At 41.1% G+C, this 14246-nt stretch overlaps 1 protein-coding gene across 1 annotated transcript; it reads left to right on the top strand.

The window, feature by feature from the left end:
- The first annotated feature begins 634 nt into the window (after positions 1-634).
- On the top strand, positions 635-12828 carry LOC131722736 (zinc finger protein 883-like). Its single transcript, XM_059015762.1, has 3 exons — positions 635-713; positions 2072-2546; positions 9717-12828. Exons 2-3 carry the CDS (start codon positions 2102-2104, stop codon positions 11096-11098), a joined length of 1827 nt encoding a protein of 608 aa, XP_058871745.1. The 5' UTR covers positions 635-713; positions 2072-2101; the 3' UTR covers positions 11099-12828.
- The last annotated feature ends 1418 nt before the right edge of the window (positions 12829-14246 follow it).

The following is a 14246-nucleotide window of genomic DNA, read 5'->3' as shown; positions in this document are numbered from 1 at the left end:
AGTCTGCATGGAGCTCTACAATGTGTTTATAAACTACAGAGCGCTGTTATATTGTATTATTTTGAAAGGTCCGGGTTGTAGTGTGGTAGGAGCGCGTTGTTTTATCCGTTCAGACACTGAGGGAGAGCAGAGAGGAGGTGAGAGAGTCTGCATGGAGCTCTACAATGTGTTTATAAACTACAGAGCGCTGTTATATTGTATTATTTTGAAAGGTCCGGGTTGTAGTGTGGTAGGAGCGCGTTGTTTTATCCGTTCAGACACTGAGGGAGAGCAGAGAGGAGGTGAGAGAGTCTGCATGGAGCTCTACAATGTGTTTATAAACTACAGAGCGCTGTTATATTGTATTATTTTGAAAGGTCCGGGTTGTAGTGTGGTAGGAGCGCGTTGTTTTATCCGTTCAGACACTGAGGGAGAGCAGAGAGGAGGTGAGAGAGTCTGCATGGAGCTCTACAATGTGTTTATAAACTACAGAGCGCTGTTATATTGTATTATTTTGAAAGGTCCGGGTTGTAGTGTGGTAGGAGCGCGTTGTTTTATCCGTTCAGACACTGAGGGAGAGCAGAGAGGAGGTGAGAGAGTCTGCATGGAGCTCTACAATGTGTTTATAAACTACAGAGCGCTGTTATATTGTATTATTTTGAAAGGTCCGGGTTGTAGTGTGGTAGGAGCGCGTTGTTTTATCCGTTCAGACACTGAGGGAGAGCAGAGAGGAGGTGAGAGAGTCTGCATGGAGCTCTACAATGTGTTTATAAACTACAGAGCGCTGTTATATTGTATTATTTTGAAAGGTCCGGGTTGTAGTGTGGTAGGAGCGCGTTGTTTTTGTGTGTGTGTGTGTGTTGTATTTGTGAAGCGGCGTGTCTGTGTCAGCGCGTTTGTTTTTATTCTCATCCTCTCATTCACAGTCTGTGTGTTTCAGGGCTGACAGCTTCGCGGGTTTCCAGACAGATTCTCATTGTTCTGAAAGCGTCTCGCGGGTCAATACGGGTTTCGTTCTGTTACCCGGAGCGCGCGCCGGCTGCTCGTGGCTGCTGTCTTTCTGACGTCACACGCCGCTTGTAGAGAAGCGCGTCTCCAAACCTCGCAGCGCAGCTCAGTGACGCGCTTGAAAACGCGACACAGCATTCCCTAATAACACTTGCCATGCATTATGACTTCAAAGTCATCACTGTAAGGCGATGACCTTATTATTTAATGATTTTATTTTGTTTTATTTTACTTTATTATTTCTTTGATCACCAATTGCCACGACAACACACTGTTTATGTATGTAGTACTTATTTTAAGGTAATAAATAAACACAATTCTCTAGGGATTTATTTATTTTTTATTCTTATTACTCTCTTACATCTCATTACATTATGTATGTGTGTGGAGATTAGATAAAGGGCTATTTGGAAGAGAAAATAGGAGGCACTTTTTTACACAGAAAATTGTGAGAGTCTGGAGCCAACTCCCCAGTAACGTTGTTGAAGCGACACCCTGGGATCCTTCAAGAAACAGATTCTAATAATAATAATAATAATAATAGTAATAATCTTTAGTGTTATATAGCGCCTTTCATAGTGGTCCACCATCACAAAGCGGTGTGTGAGCTCTGTATCAGCTACAGAGTCACTTACAACAACGTCTCACCTGAAAGACGGAGCACAAGGAGGTGAAGTGGCTTGCTCAGGGTCACACAATGAGTCAGTGGCTGAGCTGGGATTTGAACCGGGGACCTCCTGGTTACAAGCCTGTTTATTTAACCACTGACCACTCAGCCTCCTAAAAGGAACAATAAGCTCCTAACAACCAGGTTTGAGGACAAAATGACTCCTTGCTGATCGGTCTTTCAGAAAATGTATTATAAAACACCAAACATACTTATTTAATGAAAAGAGAACTATAGTAACTTTCATCCATCATTCTTGAGATTAGACAGATACAATCCTCTGGTATTATAAACGTATTACAAGAAATTCTGTGCCCCTTCAATAGTAAAGCCAGCCCTGCTATTAAAGCCAGGTTTTCTCGGTCCCTTGAATGGCCTTAGTAGCACTATATTTAAATAAATGCATTTCTTTTTCAGCTGCTACTAAGCAGAATCCCGTGTGCTGCCATGGACAGTGTGGAGATGGAATCTGTCCAGATTAAAGAGGAGTTCTCTGAACCTGAACTTGTCCCCTTTAGAGCGGAGGTCGCTGGGTTGGCTTCCCTTCCCATTAAACAGGAGCTCTGTGAGATGCAGTGTGACAGCAGTCAGCCACAGGTCTCTGAGGTTAAAGCTGAGCACAGTGAATTGGAGATCTCTCAGACAGAAGAACCCCTTCCTGTGAAACAAGAAGAGGTGCTGGAAATTAACCATATTAAACAGGAGCCCTCTGAAGTAGAGTTTGACCACATGGAACCAGGGAAGGAAGAATCCGAGGACTTCAAACCAAACATCCCTGAGCTGGAGAGAATCTGCGTGAGAGAGCAAGGTGCTGGAGAGGAAGGCTCTCCCAACAGCATGCAAGGAGGTGGAAAGGAAGACGAGCAGTCACATTCAGAATGCAGTCTAGCAGGTGAGTGACTCCCAGTAGCTGTGACATTGTCATTCTAGATTGCGTGATAGTGTGGCAGAGAGGGAGGGAAGGAGCATGTGGGTTACATTACTAGCTATTTGTTTTTCCTGTACCACTCACACCAGTTCAGGATAGGACTCACTACTGGTGATCTTAAGATACAGATATAAGCCCCTTTCACACTGGCACTCCTACCCGATTATACCAAGGGGAGAAGAACTAAAGTACTGTATATAACATTAGAAATGTTCAGTGTCTAAATAGAGGGATATTATTGTACATGTGTGATTTCATTATGGGTGCTAGATTCCGTTTCATTTATTTTAGACTTTTAGACTTCTACAAATATATACTTTAAACGTTCAAGTAAAAACATTGAGAGTGCTTTATCTTTTTAAATAAATAGCTTTCTATAAATTATCGCATAGCCTATATGTCTGTAAAAATGTCTTCTGATTTTTCAGTGCTTTACCTCAGCTTATCAATGATTATCCATGCATTGAGGTTTTATTTTTCAAAATAAACAAACGTTAGTTTTTTTTAACAGACGCTCTAATAACTAAAACAGTGTGTGCATAATAGTTAAACAAAAAGGCACGACTTGCATTCAAATGAGAACACTTCAATTATATAAAAAACAAAAAATACAAAGGACTTACATTTAACAACTGAAAAGAATATGCGTGCGTCTGCATCAGATTAACATTGTAATAATAATTTAAAATACTGTATTTAACACAAGTAATTTCTGAACTATGGCTTTTCAATACTGTTCACATTTTATGTCCAAAAGCAAAGCGTTTGAATTAATCTCACAAACCGTGACTAATGTAACAATTGGACTAAATTCAGCTTATTTTTCTATAATATTGCCATATAATCCAAACACAACATGCTTTGAAACAAAAGGTAATTGGTAGATTTAATAGATAAAAGAAAGTGTTTTTCTTAATTTTTAAATGAAGAAGCCGTGCATCCAGTAGGCCTGCTTGTGATTTGTCTTCTCCAAGACGAATGTAAAGGCTTGAAGTGTGTATCCTAGCAACGCGCTGATCTGCCGTACCAGCACACAAAGCAGCACACTCACACTCAAGGATTTAATGCAAACCAGCAAGACTAAAAATCTGGATCAACAAAACACATGAACTTGTTGAATCAGTTGCGATCGTCTCAGTAATCAACCATGGTATTGTGTTTTCAGCCCGAGTTTTATCACGTTTCCTGCACTACCAGCCATGCACTTGCATTGTTATTTGCCTGGGCTCCACCTCCTCCTCACTAGATCCAGCACCAGTAGATATATTTTCATATATTTTAACATTGTTCCTGTGCTGCTGCTGTAACTAAGCTCTGCAGAGCACAGTCTCCCTTTATATCACAATGTGCCCAGACAGGGCTTCGGTTATTTAGATCTCCCGAAGACAACATTGATAGTCATGAGAGCAAAAGCATGCTGGAAATTGCGAGGTGAATATCCAGTGACAATGATGTCACGTGACAAAGGTAGGAAATGGACAATGAAAGAAAACTCTGAGTAGCCATTATTTGCAGACACGCTCTTCTTCTTAATATTTGAACTGCACATTTGACAAAGTTTAAACAATTCAGCAAAATTAAAAACATTTGACTCTTTGCTAATGTTTAACCGTTTAAACTTTGAATGATTAACACCCCTAAACGTAATGCTATTGAAAAATACATAATTGTAGGGTGTTTTAGAGGAAATAGACCTGAAACATTACAGGAGAACTCTGAGGGCAGATTTTGATCCCAGGGCTCAGTTTCACCAGCGTTAGTCTTTACTGACTTTGCTTTTACACATAAAATAAAGGCTATAAAGAGTATGTGAAAAATATAGCGTTCCACGTCCCCACGTGTTGCTACAACTGCTTAAATAACGTACCTGTCATTTCTTTTCATTCTTCACTTCCTGACAACTTTTAACACATGACTTTAGTCTGTTGCAAAGCTCTTTTAGAAATGTCTGCTCTAGTGCACTGAGGTTTGAGATCTGTGCTCTAAATCACTGCAGGAAGAGAGATCCATAAAACAGGGGTGAGTCTGAATAATCAAGTATTCTAAATGAAATTACTACTCGAAACAGTGTGATCAAGTTTCGAGTACTCGTTAATTTCTAAAACAAATGGAAAAATGAGCGAACTACACCCGAAAAAGCTTGGCATGGTATTTTGACAGAGGAGCAAGTTAAAAGTGATCAGCCACTACAATTGTCACCTCACTGATAACTGACAGGAGGCGGGGCTCTTACCTAGCTCTGCTATTGGCTAAGGGAGTACATGAGCAGTGAAAATAGCATCTTTAAAAAAAAATGCAGTGCTTGGAAGTATTTTGAAAAAAGTTAAACGAGATCATCGTGCAATGTAATCTCTGCAGCACAAGCATTTCATATTGTAAATCAACAAGTACATTCTCAATCATCTAAAATGCCAGCACCCATCTGCTACTTTAGAAGAAAACACAGAATGTGGCAAAAAACAAGCAAGCAGTGCATCTTTTACTGTGTGCAGTGGAGATGTGAGGCGTCTCGACTGAAACAAGCAAGCAGTGCATCTTTTACTGTGCGCAGTGGAGATGTGAGGCGTCTCGACTGAGACAAGCAAGCAGTGCATCTTTTACTGTGTGCAGTGGGGATGTGAGGCGTCTCGACTGAGACAAGCAAGCAGTGCATCTTTTACTGTGTGCAGTGGAGATGTGAGGCGTCTCGCCTGAAACAAGCAAGCAGTGCATCTTTTACTGTGTGCAGTGGGGATGTGAGGCGTCTCGACTGAAACAAGCAAGCAGTGCATCTTTTACTGTGTGCAGTGGGGATGTGAGGCGTCTCGGCTGAAACAACAAGCAAGCAGTGCATCTTTTACTGTGCGCAGTGGGGATGTGAGGCGTCTCGACTGAAAAAAGGCTTTTTGTTTATTAAGCCATATCCACACGGAACGCGAGCAACACAAGCAAATCATTTAGAAGTCATTGCAGTCAAATGGGAGCATCCACACCAGCAGCGAGTGATGCGAGCGACGTCGCTTTGAGAAAATTCTGCGTCGCTAAAATAGAACTTGTTTCTGTTTTTTTTTTTTTTTCATTGCGCAACTGGAATGAAGCTGACCAATCTGAAGTAAGGTTAACACCCTTGGCACACGTCAAACACACGCCTCAAAACACGTCCCATCCATGGGGTGAGGATGTTAACACTTTTATCTGAACACAACACTTCATGTCAAATTCGGGGATACGTGTTTTTAGTTTACTGATAGAATGTCTGAATGCATAGAAAATATAATCATTCACAAGTAAATTAAGTCAGAGATGACTCAAACACATGATCTGATGTGTCACAGTCTTCAACAGCGTTTATGAAGAAGCGTAGCAAAAAATAGATTTGCAGAACGGCACATAATAACACTGATAATAATAATAATAATAATAATGATAATAATAATCAAGATGTAGTGCTTAACAACAACAACATAATAATAATGATAAAGATGGTGATAATGTAGTGCTTAACAATAATAATAATAATAATAATAATAATAATAATAATGTTGCACTTTAAAATACTTTAGTATTAAGTAACATGTATATATATTATTTTACAATGGAGTTGCCAGAGGTCAGGATAACCTTTTATCAAAACAAGCCCTGTTTTGTAAAGACAGCCCATCTCTAGTTTGTCCAATAGGAATGCGTGGGCTGGGTCATGTGTTTATTTCCAGTCTTCTGGATCCTTTCCAACATTCGGTGCTTTCGCTCGCGTCGCTCTGTTTCGTGTGGATACGGCTTTAGAAGTGACCTTTCATTCAGATTTACACTGCAAACTACCCGCGCAATGCTAAACCTTTGCTGCTACTGTGTGTATATATATATATATATATATATATATATATATACAGTGCCGTCCTACCCCACAACTTCCAAGTGAAAGAAATATTCTAGAAATTTGTAGAAAATTAATTAAAAATAAAAACTGAAATAGCTTGTTTGGATAAGTGTCCACCCCGCTTGTAATAGCAATCCTAAATTAGCTCAGGTGTAACCAATAGCCTTCAAAATCACACACCAAGTTAAGTGGCCTCCACCTGTGTTAAATTGTAGTGATTTCAGGATAAATTCAGCAGTTTCTGTAGGTTCCCTCTGCTGGGTAGTGCATTTCAAAGCAAAGACCATGAGCACCAAGGCGCTTTCAAAAGAACTCTGGGACAAAGTTGTTGAAAGGCACAGATCAGGGGATGGGTATAAAAAAAATACCAAAGGCCTTGAATATCCCTTGGAGCACGGTCAAGACGATTATTAAGAAGTGGAAGGTGTATGGCACCACCAAGCCCCTGCCTAGATCAGGCCGTCCCTCCAAACTGGATGACTGAGCAAGGAGACTGATCAGAGAGGCTGCCAAGAGGCCAATGACAACTTTGCAAGAGCTACAGGCTTTTATGGCCAAGACTGGTCAAAGTGTGCATGTGACAACAATATCTCAAGCACTCCACAAATCTGGCCTGTGTGGTAGGGTGGGAAGAAGGAAGCCGTTACTCAAGAAAGCCCACCTTGAATCCCATTTGAAGCAAAAAAACACTCAGGAGATTCTGTAGCCATGTGGCAAAAAGTTTTGTGGTCTGACAAAACTAAAATGGAACTTTTTGGTCTAAATTCAAAGCGTTATGTTTGGCACAAACCCAACACAGCACATCACCCAAAGAACACCATCCCTACTGTGAAGCATGGTGGTGGCAGCATCATGTTATGGGGATGTTTCCCATCGACAGGGACTGGGGCACTTGTCAGGATTGAAGGGAAAATGAATGGAGCAAAGTACAGTGAAGTCCTTGAGGAAAACCTGCTGCCCTCTGCAAGAAACCTGAAACTGAGACAGAAGTTCAGCATGACAACGACCCAAAGCACACAGCCAAATCTACACTGGAGTGGCTAAGGAACAAAAAGGTAAATGTCCTCAAGTTGCCCCGTCAGAGCCCCGACCTAAATCCAATTGAAAATTTCCATCAACGCTCCCCAAGGAACTTGACAGAGCTTTAACAGTTTTGTAAAGAAGAATGGTCAAATATTGCCTAATCTAGGTGTGCAAAGTTGGTAGAGACCTATCCCAACAGACTCACAGCTGTAATTGCTGCCAAAGGTGCTTCCACCAAGTATTAACTCAGGGGGTTGGTGACTTATCCAATTATGATCTTCCAGTTTTGTATTTGTAATATATCATCTTTTTCTCAATAAAAAAAACTTTTTTTCCCCTTAACAGTGTGGTGTGTAGATAAGTGGAAAAAATCCTCATTTAAATGCATGAAACTCTGAGGCACTGACACAACAAAATGTGAAAAAAAGTTCAAGGGGGTGTAGACTTTCCATAGGCCCTGTGCATAAGAACATAAGAACGTAAGAAAGTTTACAAACGAGAGGAGGCCATTCAGCCCATCTTGCTCGTTTGGTTGTTAGTAGCTTATTGATCCCTGAATCTCATCAAGCAGCTTCTTGAAGGATCCCAGGTTGTCAGCTTCAACAACCTTACTGGGGAGTTGGTTCCAGACTCTCACAATTCTCTGTAAAAAGGTGCCTCCTATTTTCTGTTCTGAATGTCCCTTTATCTAATCTCCATTTGTGACCCCTAGTCCTTGTTTCTTTTTTCAAGTCAAAAAAGTCCCCTGGGTTGACATTGTCTATACCTTTTAGGATTTTGAATGTTTGAATCAGATCGCCTGCAAATATCTTATTATTCGAAATTCCCACTCCTAACAAAAAACGTGAGTGTTGTGTTTGTTTGTATGTTTGTTTGTTTCTAAGACTACTAACACGATCCGGAGCTGTAGCCACAGGCCAGCATCAAACCCGGACACCAGCACTTCCCTCACTACAACAAATTGTATTACGCACCACGAGCACTAAAATCACTCACTAAAGAACTGTGTCTGTGTTTTGTGTTACGTGTGGGTGTTAAAAGAACAGGACTTTTTGTTACGGCTCAAACCCGGGGATTCTAATCGAAGTGATACTCACCACTGTATCGCTTTACAACAGTATTATTTACAGCTGATTGCCGTCAGCCTCTGGACATTGTGAAACCAACACACACCCTTGCACCTCGATATAATTGTCTGTCTGTTTTCTTCTGCACTGCTGCATTGCCTTGACCTGCACTCACTTACCCACTTTGCAACAGCGTCCCTATGTGTGGTTGCTGCTAATTCTTTCTAAGGACCTGTCACTGTTATGAGTAATTAGAGGTTGAGGAGTCGAAACTCATTCTTGGTATATTCGAATATCTTATTATTCGAAATTCCCACCCCTAACAAAAAACCTTACGTGCTCTGTTTTTTCTGTTCCGTACCACATCATGGATCACTATTGCTGTGTTACCTGACAATGTTGGCAATAATCCTGACGCTATCAGTGCACTAGGGTGGGCATTTTGAAAAGACCTTTGAAACATGCTTTAAAGTTATGTGTAAAAAGTTGTCATGATGTTAGCATTGAAAAGAAATGACAGGTACGTTATTTAAACAGTTGTAGCAACACATGGGGATGTGGAACGCTATATTTTTGGAACCCCGCTACTTACTCTAAGTTTTTAACTTTAAGCTGGTGTAACCCAGTGCAAGCCCCCACAGCTGAAATTCATATGCTTTAATCCACTCCTCCACTGTTGTTGAACTCCATGGCAGTGCTTGACAACACAGTGGGGCTCGGGCACAGAAATATCGTGCGTGCACGTCCAGCGATCTTTGAGAAACTGCATCTGCACAGGGGATACACAATTCTATGGGGTACAGAAATCTGCATAACACCCGTCAGGACAATTTGATTTTGAGATGCATGCCTCGGTTCGAACGTCAGTGAAGTCAAGTTTTATCTGTATATCTAATTTGCCTATGTGTTAATCCGGCCCTGCACATGCCCTAAGAGTTGATTCATACATCACTGCAGATGAATGTGATACATCCGGCGCAGACCACAAGCGATTTCAGGTTACAGACGCATGAGAAAAGGCTGTACGACTTTCCAAAAAAGACGCATGTCGCAAGAGTGTGTGTGACCTGTCACATAGGGTCAGAGACCCTCGACTCCAACCACAAATTATGTCGGAGTCTGAATTATGAACCAACCTTAAGCCTACAAGCAGCCCCTCTTACTTTCTTTCCTGTTCATGTTTTCCAGGTTCCAGTCCAGCAGCTAAAGCGAGGGCAGGCGGTGGAGAATATCCTGACTGTGGGAAAGGTTTCATGCAGATAGGGCATTTAAACAAAACCCAACGAACTCACACAGGCGAGAAACCGTATCACTGCTCTGACTGTGGGAAGAGTTTCAATCATTTTAGAAACCTAAAACAACACCAGCGAATTCACACAGGAGAGAAACCGTATCACTGTTCTGACTGTGGGAAGAGTTTCAGTCAGTCAAACAGCCTTGTTTTACACCAGCGAACTCACACAGGAGAGAAACCGTATCACTGCTCGGACTGTGGGAAGAGTTTCAGTCGGTCAGACAGCCTTGTTTCACACCAGCGAACTCACACAGGAGAGAAACCGTATCACTGTTCTGACTGTGGGAAGAATTTCAGTCGGTCAGGCAGCCTTGTTTCACACCAGCGAACTCACACAGGAGAGAAACCGTATCGCTGCTCTGACTGTGGGAAGAGTTTCAGACAGTTAGGAAGCCTAAAAGAACACCAGCGAGTTCACACAGGAGAGAAACCGTATCACTGTTCTGACTGTGGGAAGAGTTTCAGTCAGTTAGGAAGCCTAAAAGGACACCAACGAACTCACACAGGAAAGAAACCGTATCACTGCTCTGACTGTGGGAAGAGTTTCAGTCAGTTAGGAAGCCTAAAAGGACACCAGCGAACTCACACAGGAGAGAAACCGTATCACTGTTCTGACTGTGGGAAGAGTTTCAGTTGGTCAGACAGCCTTGTTCCACACCAGCGAACTCACACAGGAGAGAAACCATATCACTGCTCGGACTGTGGGAAGAGTTTCAGTCGGTCAGACCACCTTGTTTCACACCAGCGAACTCACACAGGAGAGAAACCGTATCACTGTTCTGACTGTGGGAAGAATTTCAGTCGGTCAGACAGCCTTGTTTCACACCAGCGAACTCACACAGGAGAGAAACCGTATCACTGTTTTGACTGTGGGAAGAGTTTCAGACAGTCAAACAGCCTTGTTTCACACCAGCGAACTCACACAGGAGAGAAACCGTATCACTGCTCTGACTGTGGGAAGAGTTTCAGTCAGTTAGGAAGGCTAAAAGGACACCAGCGAACTCACACAGGAGAGAAACCCTATCACTGCTCTGACTGTGAGAAGAGTTTCAGTCGGTCAGACAGCCTTGTTTCACACCAGCGAACTCACACAGGAGCTAAACCGTATCACTGCTCTTGCTGTGGGAAGAGATTCAGTCAGTTAGTAAGCCTAAAAAAACACCAGCGAGTTCACACAGGAGAGAAACTGTGTTGCTGCTCTGACTGTAGGAAGAGTTTCCGTCTTAAACAAGCCGTTCAAAAACACCAGCGAATTCACAGAGGAGAGAAACCTTAAAGACTGTTTTGTGTATCACTCTTAACCCTTTGCGGTCCATTTTTTCAGCATGTATGTTTTGTGAATCACTCTTAAGAGCATGCATTTGAAAATGTAAAAATGCAAATCAACTCTCTTGCTCTCTGTCAAAGTGGGCGGTGACGCTAACACGTCACAAGAGGCTTCTCTGCTGTCAGTTTAACTCAATGTCAATGCAGTCAGTGCCTGGGAGCGAGAATATGCAGAAAGGAAACTATTCCACACCTCATCTGATGGACAAGTTGGGAGAAATCAATAACTCAGTGTGGAAATGAGTTTCAGGATTTAACATTTGAACTTCATTAACTTGAAAATAAATAAATTGACGGGAATGAGTATCCAGACCCCTAATGTAGCATCCCAGAGACGAGACTGCAGCGTCCTTACTGGGCAACCGCCTGGAGGATGTGTCTTGTAAAGACATCACGATTCAAAAACGAATGAAAACTGATAGTGTTGCATGACTGTATTATGACATGAATGAGTGAATATTGCGTGACGTGTCTCTTTGCAGTGTGCATTGTCCATGCTTGTGTTTGTGTTGCTTTTGTAAAGTGCCTCGAGTAATAGCAGTGCAGCAGGCATGTGTACGGATCTTGGGTACAGAAAGTCATAGCGGTCATAGCGGTCTCATCCCTTGCACTTGGTGACAAATTCCCAATGAAAATGTAGCTGAGCTATGACTATTAATCAGGGTTCGTACACTAGTCTGGAAGTCTGGAAAAATGCAAAACTGATTTCCAGGGCTTGAAAATGCTTGAAAAACCACGTCTCCGTTAGGAAAGTCTTGAAAAAGTCTGGAATTTTACTAGCATCACGGGAGAATGAAAATGATTCTGCGATTACTTTTATTATTAATAGTAATTGATCTCTAAAGCGGGTCAGCAGCTCTAGCAGTAACTGTCTAGACAGTTTACTAGTAGCAGCTATGTTGCTTGTGACCAAATCCCGCGAGGATTGCCCCGTGTAACACCCCTGACAGCGTCCTCACAACTCAAAAGCAATCCTATCCAGTCAGCGCACTGGTTTATGTCACATGACTGTCTGCTCCAGTGAAACAAAGGGTAAAATGGAGTCTACGACAGCCAAGGCTATGATTTTTTAAACAAAGTTACAGACTGGAATTACAAGCTACTGTACTCTGCTCACCGAGATTCACATTGTGTTATCTTGTTGTTACCTTTATTAAATCGTTAATGTTATTTCCCAACCCAGGAAAAAAAAAATGTAATACGATAGTTAGGGTGTATTCACACTGGGTTCATTTCAAACGTCCTCAGTCCGGTTCGTTTGCTTTGAAGCAATGTATCAATGTGCTAGCTGTTCACACTTGCCTTGTATACAAACGTACTGAGTTCGTTTGGAAATTAACTGGGGCTCGTTTTCGTGGTTCACTTCCGTGTTTTCCCAGGACTCAGTTCACTTGTGTTCATATTGAAATAATCAGGGCAGCAGTGTGGAGTAGTGGTTAGGGCTCTGGACTCTTGACAGGAGGGTCGTGGGTTCAATCCCAGGTGGGGACACCGCTGCTGTACCCTTGAGCAAGGTACTTTACCTAGATTGCTCCAGTAAAAACCCAACTGTATAAATGGGGAATTGTATGTAAAAATAATGTGTAAAAAAAAAAATTATAATTTTTTGTAAAAATAATGTGATATCTTGTAACAATTGTAAGTCGTCCTGGATAAGAGTGTCTGCTAAGAAATAAATAATAATAAAGTGAACTCGTTTTTTATTAATAAAGACCATCGGATGTTTACATTTTCTGGCATTGCTTCTTCACACTATGTAAATATTCAAATACAATAGTAGTACAGTAGCCTACTGTATATATTGTTAAATGTTTTGCTTTTTTTCATTTATATAAAATCCTCGTATATTGAAAAAAAGAACGACGGTATTGTAATAATGACAACAGATATAAAGGAATGTATTGTTTAGGGATGTAGCTCCTCGTGTAAAACATTAGAATAGAGTGTGTACAGCGATGAATAAATAAATTGTGTTTTATTTCATTTATGCAAGACAACAGAGAACACGTAATTCATACCTGGGAACTATCTGGCAAACTCTGAGACTGGCATCCTACTGTATAGCATTGTTTTCTTTCTTTAAGTTTACTAAACCAAAATCAGGAACATATAATAATTTAGAAAGGAAAATCTGGTCCTTTTTTAATATAATACTTTGTATTTTAGTTGTTTTTTTTTTTTGTTTTTTTTCAGCACTGGTAAACATATTCACGTACGCACCAAGCATAACTTTAACAAACAGACATTTGTTAAAAACTGGACAACGAGCCAAAAACGGAATGTTTAACTTGCATACTGTACTATATTGTATAATAAAGTTGGTGCTTGCACACTCCCTCGCACAACATCGTATACAGTAATACACATGCAGCTGTATTTTCTGCAAATGTGATTTTTTTTTTCCCAATGTCAATGATGAATCATGAAAGCGATTGGAGGCAGTTGACATCATTTAACATGAACTTGAACAATTCTACAAAAATAAAGAAAAGCTTTTTTTTTTTTTTTAAAAAAAAGAGGTTATAGCAATCGCACCAGCCAACCAGAGCTACGGTAATTTTAATAAATTCCCAGGTATGTTGATATTACAGCAAATACATTGGGTTTTGTCAGTCTGATTTTTAAATTTTTTTCTGATCACATTTCTAACAATGCCATTGTTTCCCCCGTTGTCCATATCACTCATCTGGACATTTTTACCACCTGTTTGTGTATGCAGTAACTGTACGCTACTGTACAGCCAAATCTACCGGGTTCGTTTCCTGTTTGCAAAAGAACCGAGACCGTCCAGTGTTCACATTCATGTTTTTTAAGCGAACCGAACTCAGTTCTTTTGCCAAACGGTCTGAGACGATCTCTTCTAGTGGTCTCAGTTCAGTTCAGTTCGGTTTGTTTGCCAATCAAACTTTGATGTTCACACTGCTCTCCAAACGAACCGAACTGTACTGAGTACGAAAAAAGCTCCAGTGTGAACAGGCCCTTATTATCACCGACTCGGATTTAAAAAAAAAATAAACTCTTTCTGCAGCCCCTTGGTTTGTACAAATGTAGCATGTTAACATCGCTTTTTTCATTTCTTTAATGTGATTAATAAAACG

The sequence above is a fragment of the Acipenser ruthenus genome, chromosome 51 (assembly GCF_902713425.1).
Source record: "Acipenser ruthenus chromosome 51, fAciRut3.2 maternal haplotype, whole genome shotgun sequence".
Lineage (NCBI taxonomy): Eukaryota > Metazoa > Chordata > Actinopteri > Acipenseriformes > Acipenseridae > Acipenser > Acipenser ruthenus.
The sequence above is the reverse complement of the archived record's forward strand: the minus strand, read 5'-3'. Positions and strand labels throughout refer to the sequence as shown.